This window comes from Lissotriton vulgaris, chromosome 9 (genome assembly GCF_964263255.1).
Source record: "Lissotriton vulgaris chromosome 9, aLisVul1.2, whole genome shotgun sequence".
NCBI classification, from domain to species: Eukaryota; Metazoa; Chordata; class Amphibia; order Caudata; family Salamandridae; genus Lissotriton; species Lissotriton vulgaris.
In genome coordinates, this window is record NC_141697.1 from 482,984,757 (window position 1) to 483,001,888 (window position 17,132).

The 17,132-nt window shown below is 45.2% G+C and overlaps 1 protein-coding gene across 1 annotated transcript in view; it reads left to right on the plus strand.

Moving 5' to 3' along the window:
* Nucleotides 1-12,975: 12,975 nt before the first annotated feature.
* Nucleotides 12,976-17,132, plus strand: part of KCNH5 (potassium voltage-gated channel subfamily H member 5) — an 815,449-nt gene continuing 811,292 nt past the window's right edge. The window contains exon 1 of the mRNA XM_086937941.1: nt 12,976-13,284. Coding sequence (XP_086794067.1) covers nt 13,212-13,284 — 73 coding nt within the window. The 5' untranslated portion in view covers nt 12,976-13,211. The remainder of the gene's footprint in view (nt 13,285-17,132) is intronic.

Consider the following 17,132-nt stretch of genomic DNA (forward strand, 5'->3'; position numbering starts at 1 on the left):
TTGATGAGAAACGAGCGTATGATGGTTGGAACGTGACTCGTTACGTTACAAGCCTCACAGATAAGGCTAGACGAAGGAGATCGGTACTACAAGTCTGACAAAAAAGAGATAGATAGCTGGAACCTAAAAGTGTCCCATTTTATGACCAGACCACAAAGTTGATCCAGAGAAATAACATTGTTATACCAAAGAACACAGGAGAAAAAGAGAAGATACGGAGTATGCGGAAAAAGTATCTTCTCTTTTTCTCCTGTGTTCTTTGTAGTACCTCTCGTGTGTTTTACTGTCGAGTTGGGGGACTAGGTACTAGCCGGTCTATAAAAATATTTCCCCTTGGACCCTCCACCACCCTGTTTTGGTTTTTGTCTAGACGAAGGAGATCCCCAAAAATTTGGACCATACCTCATCAAGGCAATTTGTGTTTACAGATAAATTGTCAAAATATTAAAAACCAACAGGAAAAGAGTGTTTGTTCCCATACATACATCTATTCACCCCAGGTTTCTTCACTGTTAGTGCCATCTCAGGGCACATACTTTGTCTGCTACGACAGAGCTTACACGTGGCTCCCCACCTACTTTTCAGGAATGTGTTATGCGGCTTTTCTTCTCCCTCCGACATACACTGCTCCTTCAGGTCATCACAGAAATAGATATGGCAGAGGGGTTATCGATTCCAAAGACACGGCAGGACGAGAGGGAGGGGACTTTTTCAAAGGGTTCCTTCCTTTTTGGGTTCCAATAGCAGAAACATTAGACAGTTAGTTTGTGTTGTTGAGGCTACCATAAATGTGACTTCTGGAGCCTTGAGTAATCTAACAGCCGAACTTCAGGCGGACCGCCTTATGACTTTGCAGAACAGGATGGTTCTAGACATTGTTCTTGCAGATCGTGGAGGAGTCTGTAAATTGATTGGGTCTAGTTGCTGCATTTATATTCCTGATAATGCCCCTACGGTATACCAAGCAATCTCTAAATTGTACGTAATTTCCGAGTCGATTCACCAGGACACAGGAGATTGGTCTGTGATGGGATGTTTTGGGGACTACTGTTCACATGGGGATGGAAGGTATTAACCTTTCTTGGAATGGTTTTGGCCATCATTTTCTCTTGTTGTCTTTGTTTGTAGTGCGGCCCTGCAATCTGCGGTCTTTGTGCCACCATGTGTGTCTCAAGGCCTGAGTCACAGAAAACAGAGAACATTAAAATGATGTTGCAGCAACAGCTCGACGACCTCATGGCCATTGGCATCGACTCAGACTAACTTGAGTTGTTTGTGTTTTGCCTGAGTAATGGCAAAAGGAGGGTCTGAGGTTCTTCGATTTTCGAGATAACTGTGCAAGGGGTTTTTTAGAAAAGTAGGACTACAGGGGCGCACTGCCTGGGTTAAACGTTACAAGGTGTGTAAAGAACAAACGTATCGTTGTGTAGTGCGTGAAGAGCAGACGGCAAAACGCCCTTAACCGTCTCAACAAGTCAAAAGACAAGACAATAGTACAACAAATAAGCTCTCGCAACTACAGGTGTGTATAACAAGACAGGGTTCAATGACCAACAGTAAAAGGAAACGCAGACGCAGGTTCTTTGGTGTGAAGTTTCTTATTACAGCAAGACGTAGATTTTTCTCCAGACTTAAGAATGATATCAAAACGCCGACACGTGTTTCGTCGTGTACGGGTGAGTCAAACACGACTCTTCAGGGCTGACAATACAAAACAATGTAGGCAAATTTTAGTCTAGGTATGCACAGATTAGATACTGCATATGGTGACAAAGGTGTAGCCAACATGCAGTTTGACGTGCGTTTGTGTCGCACATGATAGGTGAAAATCTGTGACAGTACTTGCATATTCAGTCAAGTGCTCGGTCTATAGTGCTAATGTGTACGAGTAAGTGAGAGATAAAACTTAAAGACCTTGGTGTGGTCATGAGTCACTCGTACACAGTGGTCCTAAAATTATGAGGGTGTCCGTCGTGATGGTGAGAGAAAACGTGAGATGCACTGCTTCTATTGTTACTAAAACATCAGTGAAGAGGTGTTGTGTGACCTCATAGCGTGGTAGTGACAAATTGTATATACTGACTAAAGATCCAGAAAGCACAAGTTCATGCAAAGTCTGATGGTCTAGGGATAATATTTATTACCTTATACTCCCAATCCACAGTGTGGTTGGAGTAAGTCTGGGTCTTTAAAAGCTCAGTTATAGGCTAAATGGTGAGAGAAAAAAGAAAGAGAAGCAAAAAATTCATGAGGGGGCTTCTAAAGGAAAAAATGGGGTGTCTGTCTGTATAGAGTTTAGGCCAGCACAAAATACTGTTCCTTACCAAAGGGTATTTGGTGTGTTCATATATAGACGAAACTGGTTGATAAGGTGATTAATTGCGGTAAGAGAATGGAGTTGTCCAATCCCATAGGTAGTCTTGTATAGATTGTAAAAGCGCTATATATGGGAAAAAGGAAAGATGTGGACATCATGTGTCAACATTATATAGCGCTAAGAATTTTATAAAAAACAACTGTTTCTGACTGTGGATGTATCATGCAGTGCCAGCCAGCCGTTCTATACAAAAAATAATAGTTTGCGGATAAAAGACAGGTGGGGGATTTTATGGAAATTGGTTCGTTTTACCTGTATCCTGTTGTGTCATCAGGCGGTAAGCCGGGAGGGGATTCTTAAAAAAATGCAGGCTTAAGGAAACGAGTCTGTCTCCTCTGAGGCGGTGCGCTGTCAAGTAAAGACAATACAACGTAAGGGTAGTGGTCCAAAAGGACCCTATGTTGGGAGCGAGTATGCTCCTAAAGTGCCAAGCAAAAGACGGGTTCGCGTCAAGTAGTGGAGCAGAAAAGTCGCTCTTACCCGCTTCGTGTAATCCCTCCTCTGTTTGTTCCCGGCGGTCGTCTCTCGTGTACGAACACGTGACCCCGGGAGAGGAGGGATTAAATAGGTAGAAAAACGACATAGAGAACGTCTTAACGGCGAGGCAGAAACCAGCGCCATTGTTAAGAGGTGAAAAGGAGTATTGTTTCGTGAGAGAAGGGCATCTATGTTTATGTCTATAGTTAGATTTACGGCGATTAGTGAGAAAACACTAGCGTTTCTTCGGTTAGAACAAAGGTCCCGATTAAGCCAGAAAAAGCAGTAACTTATCCAGATAATTGCTATTACCAGCAATTATACATAGCTTCATTTCTTGTTTGGGAATAAAGTTATTAGAACGACACTAATAATGTGTGTCGGTTCCATGAGTCCCTTGTTAGCTGTTTAAGTTTAGTGAAAAATCTTAGAGAAGACAAGGTATGGCATAGAGCATGCAGAATCACCCCAAATGTGGCCGGATCATTCGTACATAAGGTGCATGTTTAGGAGATAGTGTATAGGTTCGTGTTCAAGGTGACATAATGATGAGGACACGTCATACCCTCGTACATTTGAATGTATACAAGTGTGTCTATACAAATTACTTCAACATGTGAAATCTGAAAATTGTCTGACAGATGGTCAGCAAGTCTGAAAACGATGGTCTGCAAGTCAAACGACTTTGTCACAAAAAAAAGAGACATATAGCCCTATGTATTAATAAACAATACAATTTACAAAACAAGGTTGTCTTAAAACATTAAAATACAGTGGTCGAAAACATATCACTCCTAGAGAGAGAAAAAATCTCATTGTTCTCTTCAATTGTTATGCTTTTGGAATTCAGAATTACGGAGTGGGAAAAAGATGTTTTCACCCAGACTGTAAGCAGTGTGCACCAAGGATCCCCCCGGTGAGAATCTAGTCCCCCAGGAAATATTGCAGCTCAGAGTCGTAGTTAAGCCCATGTTCTACGCTGCGTAAGCGCATGATCCATGTCGCCTCCCTACGCCTGAGCATTAGTTCCTGGTTACCCCCCCTAATGTTGAGGGGAATTAGATCGATTCCAAAAACACGTACTTTGATGTCATCCTCATTAGGTTGACACTCTGCGATATGGAGGGCTACTGGGTACCTAGCGTCCCTCTTTTGTATAGCTCTCATATGTTCAGCTATCCTCTCTTTTAGGGCCCTAATGGTGCTCCCTACATATATCTTGCCACATTTACATTCAATGATATACACTACGAACTTGCTAAGGCAAGTGATGTTGTGTTTTATCTGGTAGACCAATCCATCATGACTAGCAAAGTTTATTGTACCGTGTTTACCCCATCTGCACATAGTACAGAATCCACATCTGTAGAAGCCAAGGCCACGTGTAGATAGCCAGTTCTGTGTTGTGGTGTTACGGGGAACGGTGGGACTCAGTTTATTCCTCAAGGTGAAACCTTTCCGGTAAGTGATGGAGGGTCTGTCAGATAAAAATTCTTTTAGCGTGGCGTCCTCTAATAGAAGTTTCCAATGTCTGTTAAAACTCTTCCTAGTTTGTTGGTTCAATGCATTAAATTCAGTTATAAATCTGACGTGTTGGTTAGAGGTTCTCACCTCAGTACGTGTTTTCAGACAATCAGGTCTTGTGATGGCCTTTGTTTTTGTCTCAGCTTTTTTGAGGGTGGTTTTAGAGTAGCCTCTATTGAGAAATCTGTTATTCATGCTAGTGATACAATAGTCTAGTTCACAGGCTTCACTACAATTTCGTTTGGCCCTGAGAAATTCCCCATAAGGGATTGAACGTATTTGATGCTCGGGATGAAAGCTGGAAGCATGTAGTACAGAATTACATGCTGTGGGTTTTCTATAAAGTTTTGAGTGCAGATGATTGTCCTTGACATAAAACTCTAGATCTAAAAACTCGATATTGGTTAAGCTATACTGCATAGTGAAACTTATTTCCCAAGTGTTGGTGTTGAGGTGTTCAAGAAAGGACCGAAGAAGTTCCTCGGTCCCGGACCAAAGGAGAAAACAGTCATCTATGTATCGGCCCCAGAAGACTATGGAGTCAGTGTATTGTCTCCCTTTGGAGCCCCATATAAGATCAGCCTCTAATGCTCCCATAAAGAGATTTGCAAAAGAGGGTGAAAATTTGGAGCCCATAGCTACTCCTTTCTTTTGTCTGTACCATTTTCGATCAAATATGAAGAAATTGTTCTCCAAGATGATTTTCATCATTTGAATCAACATATTGGTGTGTGCCCATAGTGAAGCCGGTCTATTAGAAAGAACCTTGGTAATGGCTGCAATTCCTAAGTCTAAGTTGATGCTGGTGTATAAGGACACTACGTCCATGGTGACTAGTATAGTGTCCTTCTGCCAGTCAATGTCTGCCATGATGTTCAATATATGCTTTGAGTCCTGGATATATGAAGGAAGGTTTCTCACTAGCGGTCCCAGAAAGAGATCTACGTACTCAGCGATCCTTTCAGTGGGACCCCCTATCCCTGACACAATTGGTCTGCCAGGTGGGAATGGTTTGTCCTTGTGTATTTTGGGCAAAGTGTAGAGCCATGGATGTGTGGGTTTGAGAACCTTAAGATACAGATATTCATTGTCATCTAAAAGGCCTGATTGTTTCCATTGTAGTAGTTGCTCATTTATCAGCTTGGTAAGAGGACCTGTAGGGTTGTAGTTGAGTGACTCATAGCAAAGAAAATCACTCAACTGGCCAAGGATCTCGTTATTGTAGTCAACAAGATCCATGACCACCACATTACCCCCCTTGTCAGCCTCCCTAATGATAATACTAGGGTTCTTACTTAGAATTGAGAGTGCCGATCGTTCACCTCTGGTTAAGTTGTCCTTATATTTGAATTTTGTGTTTAAGTTTCTGGTATTTATTCTGTCTAGGTCATCCAATACACGTTTGTGAAAGTTATCAATGTTATTGCCCCCTGATAAAGTGGGTATCCATCTGGATTTGCTCTTAAGACCACTCGTTATGCTATAGTCTGTCTCTACATCGAGTTCTTCCAATAACTGTTCCATTTCCAATGGACTTTCTTCCCTGTCAGTTAGAGAAAGAAGCAGGTGTGTTGCTTGTACATCTTTAATAGTTAGCGGTACATCATCAAATACATTTGGAACAAGGGTAGGTTGTCTTTGTGCCTGTTTGGCTCCCACAAAGTGTTTCTTTAGTTTCAGATTTTGTGTAAACTTAAAAAGATCAATTTTGGTTTGACACAAATCACCTGTGGCATATGGATTGAAATTAAGGCCTTTGCTTAATAAAGAAATCATGTCTGGTGTCAATGAGATTGAGGAGAGATTAATGACTTGGACACCATCAGCAGTAGTAGCTAGTTTCTCTGTGTCCCCGATCTTAGTTTCCTGCGATAATCCTCGCTTGTTGCCGCGTTTGCCCCTATGGGGTTTGGGTCTGCTGCGGCCTTTGGAGGTTGGGTTCTGTTGCCCTTCCTCACTCGCTCCACTTCTAAAAAAAAGGTTGAGTTACTCGCTTGTGCATTGGCAAGAATCTCGTTTTCAATGTCACTGAGTCCGGTAGAACTCAGAGAAGTGGTACTGGAGTGGGCGGAATTGGAGGTGTCAGGTCTGACAGGTTGGGAACTATTTTTAGGTCTGGGAATCAGTGAATCATATTTGCGGTCAAAGGTATATACCCTCCCATTTTTGTAGTCCGCCTCATCCCTCTTGATTTGACGTGCCTTTCTATTTTTTATTTCTGTCTGGTGTTTGAGCAGAATTTCGTCCAATGTGGTGTAATTTTTTACGGTGGCCTCGGGTTTATTTAGATCTTTGATCTCTTGTTCTATGTTAGAGATTTCTGTCTGTAGCTTGGCGGTTTTCCGGTCAGCACTTTCAATAAGGATGTCCATAAGTGTGGTAGAGTTCTGGTTAAGAGAATCCTCCCACTTGACCATGAGATCCCGGTCGAGATCATCATAGGTGGGGAAGATATGGGACCGCAGACCCCTCGGAACTATCCTAAGTCTCAAATAGTGTTTATGGGTGGCCCCATCCCACCATCTGGAATTTTCTAGTTTTTTTAGTTTCTCTAGTTTTAGGAATTTGTCTCTAAGACCCTCAACTCGTGCAGGACCCGCTGTGGCCGATGCCTGGTGTGTGGGCATGCCTTTGGCTAGGTTTTCAAAGAGATCTGCTGCTGCCTTATCTCTGTCCATTCTGTAGTGGACAAAAAACAAATATGTGTAAGTAGCTGAAAATTAGAATGGAAACGTGGAGGCACCCAGTCCTAGAGCCAATCAGAGATAACTGTGCAAGGGGTTTTTTAGAAAAGTAGGACTACAGGGGCGCACTGCCTGGGTTAAACGTTACAAGGTGTGTAAAGAACAAACGTATCGTTGTGTAGTGCGTGAAGAGCAGACGGCAAAACGCCCTTAACCGTCTCAACAAGTCAAAAGACAAGACAATAGTACAACAAATAAGCTCTCGCAACTACAGGTGTGTATAACAAGACAGGGTTCAATGACCAACAGTAAAAGGAAACGCAGACGCAGGTTCTTTGGTGTGAAGTTTCTTATTACAGCAAGACGTAGATTTTTCTCCAGACTTAAGAATGATATCAAAACGCCGACATGTGTTTCGTCGTGTACGGGTGAGTCAAACACGACTCTTCAGGGCTGACAATACAAAACAATGTAGGCAAATTTTAGTCTAGGTATGCACAGATTAGATACTGCATATGGTGACAAAGGTGTAGCCAACATGCAGTTTGACGTGCGTTTGTGTCGCACATGATAGGTGAAAATCTGTGACAGTACTTGCATATTCAGTCAAGTGCTCGGTCTATAGTGCTAATGTGTACGAGTAAGTGAGAGATAAAACTTAAAGACCTTGGTGTGGTCATGAGTCACTCGTACACAGTGGTCCTAAAATTATGAGGGTGTCCGTCGTGATGGTGAGAGAAAACGTGAGATGCACTGCTTCTATTGTTACTAAAACATCAGTGAAGAGGTGTTGTGTGACCTCATAGCGTGGTAGTGACAAATTGTATATACTGACTAAAGATCCAGAAAGCACAAGTTCATGCAAAGTCTGATGGTCTAGGGATAATATTTATTACCTTATACTCCCAATCCACAGTGTGGTTGGAGTAAGTCTGGGTCTTTAAAAGCTCAGTTATAGGCTAAATGGTGAGAGAAAAAAGAAAGAGAAGCAAAAAATTCATGAGGGGGCTTCTAAAGGAAAAAATGGGGTGTCTGTCTGTATAGAGTTTAGGCCAGCACAAAATACTGTTCCTTACCAAAGGGTATTTGGTGTGTTCATATATAGACGAAACTGGTTGATAAGGTGATTAATTGCGGTAAGAGAATGGAGTTGTCCAATCCCATAGGTAGTCTTGTATAGATTGTAAAAGCGCTATATATGGGAAAAAGGAAAGATGTGGACATCATGTGTCAACATTATATAGCGCTAAGAATTTTATAAAAAACAACTGTTTCTGACTGTGGATGTATCATGCAGTGCCAGCCAGCCGTTCTATACAAAAAATAATAGTTTGCGGATAAAAGACAGGTGGGGGATTTTATGGAAATTGGTTCGTTTTACCTGTATCCTGTTGTGTCATCAGGCGGTAAGCCGGGAGGGGATTCTTAAAAAAATGCAGGCTTAAGGAAACGAGTCTGTCTCCTCTGAGGCGGTGCGCTGTCAAGTAAAGACAATACAACGTAAGGGTAGTGGTCCAAAAGGACCCTATGTTGGGAGCGAGTATGCTCCTAAAGTGCCAAGCAAAAGACGGGTTCGCGTCAAGTAGTGGAGCAGAAAAGTCGCTCTTACCCGCTTCGTGTAATCCCTCCTCTGTTTGTTCCCGGCGGTCGTCTCTCGTGTACGAACACGTGACCCCTATGTATAAGCTATGTATAATTGCTGGTAATAGCAATTATCTGGATAAGTTACTGCTTTTTCTGGCTTAATCGGGACCTTTGTTCTAACCGAAGAAACGCTAGTGTTTTCTCACTAATCGCCGTAAATCTAACTATAGACATAAACATAGATGCCCTTCTCTCACGAAACAATACTCCTTTTCACCTCTTAACAATGGCGCTGGTTTCTGCCTCGCCGTTAAGACGTTCTCTATGTCGTTTTTCTACCTATTTAATCCCTCCTCTCCCGGGGTCACGTGTTCGTACACGAGAGACGACCGCCGGGAACAAACAGAGGAGGGATTACACGAAGCGGGTAAGAGCGACTTTTCTGCTCCACTACTTGACGCGAACCCGTCTTTTGCTTGGCACTTTAGGAGCATACTCGCTCCCAACATAGGGTCCTTTTGGACCACTACCCTTACGTTGTATTGTCTTTACTTGACAGCGCACCGCCTCAGAGGAGACAGACTCGTTTCCTTAAGCCTGCATTTTTTTAAGAATCCCCTCCCGGCTTACCGCCTGATGACACAACAGGATACAGGTAAAACGAACCAATTTCCATAAAATCCCCCACCTGTCTTTTATCCGCAAACTATTATTTTTTGTATAGAACGGCTGGCTGGCACTGCATGATACATCCACAGTCAGAAACAGTTGTTTTTTATAAAATTCTTAGCGCTATATAATGTTGACACATGATGTCCACATCTTTCCTTTTTCCCATATATAGCGCTTTTACAATCTATACAAGACTACCTATGGGATTGGACAACTCCATTCTCTTACCGCAATTAATCACCTTATCAACCAGTTTCGTCTATATATGAACACACCAAATACCCTTTGGTAAGGAACAGTATTTTGTGCTGGCCTAAACTCTATACAGACAGACACCCCATTTTTTCCTTTAGAAGCCCCCTCATGAATTTTTTGCTTCTCTTTCTTTTTTCTCTCACCATTTAGCCTATAACTGAGCTTTTAAAGACCCAGACTTACTCCAACCACACTGTGGATTGGGAGTATAAGGTAATAAATATTATCCCTAGACCATCAGACTTTGCATGAACTTGTGCTTTCTGGATCTTTAGTCAGTATATACAATTTGTCACTACCACGCTATGAGGTCACACAACACCTCTTCACTGATGTTTTAGTAACAATAGAAGCAGTGCATCTCACGTTTTCTCTCACCATCACGACGGACACCCTCATAATTTTAGGACCACTGTGTACGAGTGACTCATGACCACACCAAGGTCTTTAAGTTTTATCTCTCACTTACTCGTACACATTAGCACTATAGACCGAGCACTTGACTGAATATGCAAGTACTGTCACAGATTTTCACCTATCATGTGCGACACAAACGCACGTCAAACTGCATGTTGGCTACACCTTTGTCACCATATGCAGTATCTAATCTGTGCATACCTAGACTAAAATTTGCCTACATTGTTTTGTATTGTCAGCCCTGAAGAGTCGTGTTTGACTCACCCGTACACGACGAAACACGTGTCGGCGTTTTGATATCATTCTTAAGTCTGGAGAAAAATCTACGTCTTGCTGTAATAAGAAACTTCACACCAAAGAACCTGCGTCTGCGTTTCCTTTTACTGTTGGTCATTGAACCCTGTCTTGTTATACACACCTGTAGTTGCGAGAGCTTATTTGTTCTTCGATTTTCGACTTCGTCCTGTATTCGGCCGCCATTTTGTGTCCTGTCGCCATTTTGTGTTGCCCTCACTCAGGCAGCACGGCGAACGGAGTGTTTTTGCATTTTCCAGCTGCTACGTGTCTCTTCTGTTAAAAAGTAACACCCTGCCCTTGTTTACGAAACCGATGTCAGGGTGATTGATCCCTGTCTCGACTGACTGTTTGGCTCTCCCTATTCTTTCCTTAGTTTATCTTATCCGACTGGCCTTCGCTATTCTCTCCTTGTATTCTCTTGTTACACAACTATCCTTTGAGGCACACAAATACGTCCTGTCACCTGTAAATTGAATTGCAGGCACGAGCACTGATTAACTTGTGGGGAGGGGTAACACACAGGGTCTGAAAGAAGGGCGTATTTGGGACACTTGATAGCTTGTTTTCCAACTTTTCCTATTGGCTAGCCTTGTATGTATTGGGAGTATACGTTGTAAATATGTGTGCTATAAAAGATTGTGCGCCACGGAATAAAGTGGCAGTCTCCTGAGAACCTACTCTGTACTTCTGGGACAACTGTGCTTAGCTGCAGCTAATAAACCTGGTTTTCTACGCCTAACAGAGTGTCTTGTGACTCTGTCCGACAAGGCAGGTGAACTCAGAGATTTAAGGCATGCCCTGCGCCGCCAGGCCCATAAGGCCTGGTTCTTCAACGGATATGTACTTTATTAATCTTCTAAAATGTAATAGTCAAAAAACTCACAGACCCTCTGAGTCATCGTCACAGACCCAAAGGGGCCCATGGGCCACAGGTTACGAATGCTAGTCTCCCAGATTACAAACTTCCACATATTCGACAGCATTTCACCAAGGTAAAGATATGTGCCATGAATTGGTGACTTGTAATTAACAGCAACCTCTCAAAACATACATTATTCATAAATTACAGAGGTTGGACAGCGAAAACTCAAGTAGAAAATTATGTGGCAAGAAGGAAAAACTAAATTCTCCCTTCCCCCATAAACACTGATGTGTTACAAAAGGGGAACCCTTGCAGTGGAGTAACCATGCTAAACAGAGTTATGGATGTAAAAATTAAGTGACTTTTTGGTGTGTAGAGGCACCAGTCTTTTAGCATTTGTCCTCAAAAGCTTTTGTTTCTGCATATTTCTCCATGGGATTTAGTAGAGCTGTAAAAGGCTGGGTATTCGCAGTTGAGTGGCAGGTTCCAGCCCACATCTAAGCACACGCAGAGACGTTTTAAGGCATTGGCGAAGTGGCCTCTAGCCCAGGGCTCCAGCTTCTCACGGGGCCCCCAGCTTGTTCTGCAGTCTTGCCCTGATGACCTTCAAAATTTCTTTAACAGACCGTTTTTCCTTAGATTTATTTTTACTGTGGATAATGTGTGAGAATCTATTACAGACATTTTTCAGGAAAATATGTTTCTGTTTCATGCAACATCCATAAAAAAATCCAAACAGGACCTCACATATGAGAAATGTGAGGGTGCCATAGAGATTTTTTGCAGTAATGTTAGTGAGCTGTTGCTGTGTTACAATATTAAAAACACGTCTATCCCTGCATATTAGATGTAAACATATTTTAAATTTGGACTTGTGTTCCTGTGCATTGTCAGTCGTGTGGCACAAAATGCTGGGGGTGTGTTTGCGGCCCTCCGTGGCCGTTTGTTCTCAACTCCATGTTTACGCTGTCAGATTTTGGGCTAATCTGTAGTGCGTGCATTTACTTCACATCTACTCCGAGTGGGTCGCCTTCTGCATTACACAGAACCAACAATATTAATAACATGTGGCGGGCGAGCATAAACACTTTGAAATCTGTATGAGGCAATTAATTACTACACTGCTTGTAAGAGCGACGAGCGCGTCCACTTCGAAACCGGTATATGAGAGAGTTAATTACTGCACAGAGTGCACGAATATCCTAGCATAACTATAGTGCGTGTCATAGACCCCAGGATGAAAATCGGATTCGCGTGACTGGAAATGTCTATGCGCAATAATCCACCTCAACGGCAGCGTCAAATTGTCAAAACTGTAACGACAGAGATTTGTCAAAGGAATGCATAACAAAGAGATTTTGGAGCGTCACACCGGAAAACTGGTCCCCTTTAACTCTGTGTAAGAGCTGACCCTCCCAACTGAAGGAAACTTGAATCATAGCATCAATTAATCTATAAATCAGGGGTGCGTGTGGCAAGTTATACAGTGGTGGGGACTGCCCCGAAGAAGCGTTCTACGTGTTCCTCTAGTGAGGAATTATTTGCCTCTAGACTCGGACTGATTTGCCTCTACAGGGTCTCCGCCCCCGCCAGGTGACACGCTGCGCAGGTGGTCTGCGCGAGGCTTGCTGTGGACTGTCAGGGTGGGGCGCACAGGTGGCAGCTGCAGCCGGATCTTTCACTGGCGGGATTGGGTTGACTGGATTTTGCAGGATCTCCGCCCCCTGCCCGCGCCTGAACGCGGCGGCGCCAGCGTCTCGGCTCGCGCGTAGCCTCGGCAGGAGCTGTTCCTAGTTGCGCGCGAGGGTCCAAGCGATGGGTGAGGAGCAGGGTGTCGTCCCGGCCGCGCAGGCGCGCTGGGCGCTGCAGGCTCGGCGTGGCACCGCCGCTGCCCGCAGAGTCCCAGTAGAGCCAGCCTCAGCAGCAGCCACGGCCGCCGGGGGAGCGCCGTTACCATGAACTGCCTCGTCCCCCCGGCAGCAGCCACGCACCGCCTCCCAGAGACACCGAACATCGGAGCCCGAGTCGCCCTTCCAGCCAGAGCCGCGCCTGGGCGCACAGGATGCCGGGGGGAAAGCGTGGGCTGGTGGCACCGCAGAACACCTTCCTGGAGAACATCGTCCGGCGTTCCACCGGTAAGAAGGGGTCGAAACTTCAGACAGAGGGCGTGACAAGTTCTTGACACCCTGTGGACAGATGCTGGCTGGGGAGCATCAACTTTGGCTCTCAATGACCTACTGGGAATTAGATACCTCCCGATAAGCAATTCCAAGGATGGGAGACCCTTTGCAGGGTTCACATCACATGTATGACCCAGTGCGGTACAGATCTCCTAAGAGCAAATCCAAGGCTGGGAGCCCATCCCTGGGGATCCACAGGCCTCACCTCATAGGCATGACCCAGTGGGCTTAAATACCTCTTTCGCGCGTATCCAAGGCTGGGAGACCCTCACCTGGGCTTTTCAGGCCTCACATCACTTATGTGGGGTCAAATACCCCTCGAGAGTAGATCAGAGGCTGGGAACCCTTCACTAGGCTCTCTTTACACATATGACCCCAGTGTGGTTGGACACATCCTGAGAGCAGATCCAAGGCTGGGAGCCCTTTACCGGGGCTCTACGTACGACAAAGTGTAAGCAGGTCCGAGGTTCAAAGGCATGGTTCACCTGATCCCAGAGAGGCTAGGTCCTGTCCCTCAGCAAGTTTCCAGATCACACCTGAACACTCCCATGGCATATTCTCAGGATATTTCCAGCAGTTATTATTTGCTTACAAAACCCAACATGTTTTGCAATGCACCTGGAATGTAATTCGTTGCAGTCAAATATTCATTTTTTGCGATTGTCACCTGTTATACGATGTTGCAAAATAACTGTATGCCCGAACTTCGGATGTTTTGTTAGAAACTGCATTTTCTCCGATGTAACTTAACATGCATTGGGAACAGTAGATGATACATCCGCTTCGTTCATCCAGGCCATTTCAATGGCGCCCAGTCCCCAGCCCCCAACCACAATAAGCAGGGACGGAGCTGTCCTTAGCGCTTCAGGTGCAGTGACCCCGGGATCCAGGGATGAGAGGCGCCCATTGCAGCTAAATCATAGCCCAAACCTATGCCAGACTGGAATAATTGGGGAATTTTCACAGCACACATTGAGGACGCACTGCTCTCATGGCGCTCAAGAACTCGAGGGTTTGTATCCACGCCGAGAGGTAGCATAGATTCTTTAATTACTCTAATAGTGACCTGTCAGTACCGCGCCTACACTACCGTGCACTGTGTACTTTGGGGTATTTGGTGCACGCTGGTGCTGTCCATGGTGCTGTTCCCAAGTGCTTACATCTGTTAACGTGCCTCTAGGAGCTTTATAACGTGAGAACCTCACATTTCAAACAACGTGCTTGAAACATGGTGCCTTTCTTATAAGGACAATTGAAAATGTAAAATGAACTTTCCACATTCCTCGGTAAGGTCCTCAGAACGGCAACTAAGAAAGTATCTAGACTTCTTTCCATTCAGGGGTGTATTTATTAAAGCTGTTAGCTGGGTATGAAAAGGCGAGAAGGGCTGATAAAAAGTTTGTCAACACATCCTCACTGCCCGAGGGAAAGGAGAAGACCCCCTCCCCATGGTCCTTTATTATATTATAGACAGTGTCTTGAACAGCCTGCTTGGAAACGACATTCAGCAGGGCCCCAAGTTTGCACGAACACGTACTCTGCCAGACATCTCAGGTTAAACCTGGCCTGTCTGGTTTATATCTTGGCTGGCAGCTTTATAGCTTGGCCTTGTCACTGTTGCTCACTGCCCAACCCCCTGAGCTATCCCTCTGTGCGGTTGGAGGTTGGACCGTCTTTACACTGCTTACATGTGCTTTGATAGTAACTCTCTGATGCGGGCAGCTAGAATGGCAGTGTGCCAGGGGAATAGGGAAGATCGTCAAATCCTCGTGGTGACAAGCAGTGGGAGGGATGCCTGCTGGAAAACACCGCGCTCCCAGAGTCTCCAGGAGGCTTCGGGGAGCCCTGGGGCACATCATGTCCCGGTCTTTCCTCGGGGCAACGAACGGAGTCACGGCGATGCCATTAACTGCTGGGCTTTCTCCGGAGACGGTGTGCGCACTCCCCCAACATGCTGCCTGCTATAGCGCTTCCCCTGCCTATTAAACGCGCGATGTTAGTCAATGTGTTCGTTTATCGCCCAGGACTATCATTTCCAAACCGGGCCAGTCAGCACTCGTAGCCAAAGCCTGATTAGTTGAATGCATCTCAAGCGTGCATCGATCGGGCCGTGACTCTTAATGGGCCCATACATCGGCTGCGCGTCTTTCTGGGATCCGGATGGCGGATATCACCTGTCAGCTTCCCGGGTTATCCATAACACGGACTGTGAAGGACTGCCTTCGCCCTGTCGCTGCAGTAGCAATGTTTAACTACAACAGGCAGTCCGAGGCAGAGCCGAGCGTCTGGACGCGGAGTCCCTTTTTTGCTGATTGTTGCGAACATTTCAAGTAACTACAGCTTCAGCATCTTCAGCAGGAGGTTCTGCAAAATTATACTTTATACAAACGAAGCAGGCCAATCCAGGCCGCCTACGTGATTAAATGTGACTGTCTCTCTTACCAAATCGTGTTGGGATGGTCAGCAGAGCCTGTAGGGCGGCTCGGCTTTTTAGGACTCTGTCCCCTTCCAGGCCATAGCTCACAGGTTATACCGTTTTATCCAGTTCTGTGCAGTTCGCAGTTTCCTTCTGGGGGATATATTAATACGTAACCTTTAAGATAACAGAGAACAGGCTCTATAAAACGTGCTTTCATTTTTATGTGCAGCGGTCATGAATTTATGCGCACAGTTATACTATGACTGAGAATTAGGGAGGTTCACCCCTGAAACTATAAATAGACTGTTTTGGCGGTGCTGCTCTTTTGTTAAAACATATAATCTATGAACATTTTTAAGTAAAGAATGAGACTTTTGAAGAGATACGTGCACTAAATAATGCCAAGGTGCTGTGTTCAGGTGACACTGTGAGGCAGAAGTGTGCGTCTCCTGGAAATGATACTTTGTCAGCGTGCAGGCTGCAATGCTTGGCTGGTGGTGTGTATGCTGCGCCTGTGTGCCAGGCTCTGGGCTGCCCTCCCCCAGCGTCTGTGTGCCTGCTGCACCTGCCCGTTGTTTTTATTGCACCACACAGTGGACATGGCGAGTTGCCTATGCTACTACCAGTGCCTGCCTCTGTTTTTAAAGGGATGCCCGTCACTGCGAGAGCACGGGACCCCTTTATGGACGTATGAGCGGCGGGGGTAGTCACAGGGAAGACAGCCCCTGCCCTGGGTAGATGTTACCGGTGCTTGCATCACCCTGTGCGCCAGTGAGTGTTTACAAACAGTACCATGACTCTCACGGCAGGCGCCTGCTGCCGCTTTCACTTGAGGTCCAATGAAGAGTAGCGAGGCGCTGAAGCAGTGTGGCCCCCTGCCCCAGGTTGTCTCATGCTGTGTGCTCTTTCAGCGCTGCCGGTGCCACTGGGCGTTCAGAGAGCGCGCCTTGCGTTTTTACTTGTTGATAAGGCGCTATGTTGAGGTGGCGTTCGTTGATTGGGCGCTGTGCCCCAAACTGTCTTATGGTGTACGTTTCTTTCACGAGAAAAGTTCGAACTTAGTCGAATTTAGGAACCACAGACGTCGCTTCCGAGGATACACAGCATGCACATTACATCCATCTTATGTCCATGTCGTCCAGGGCACAAGTCCTAAAAGAAGAATTGTGGGTAACTGACCTAGTTTGGCAGCATGCAAGTGACATCACTGCACGTGACATACGGTGCACAACATCACAAATGGCATCACAGGAATTGGCATCATGGAAAGTGGCATCACAGGCCACGACTTTACAGGAGGTGGCATCCCAAGCAGCGGCAGCAGATCTAAAGCCTTCACATAAATGTTCAGCAGGTCTATCATGTGTACGTTTGAGCGCCTTGC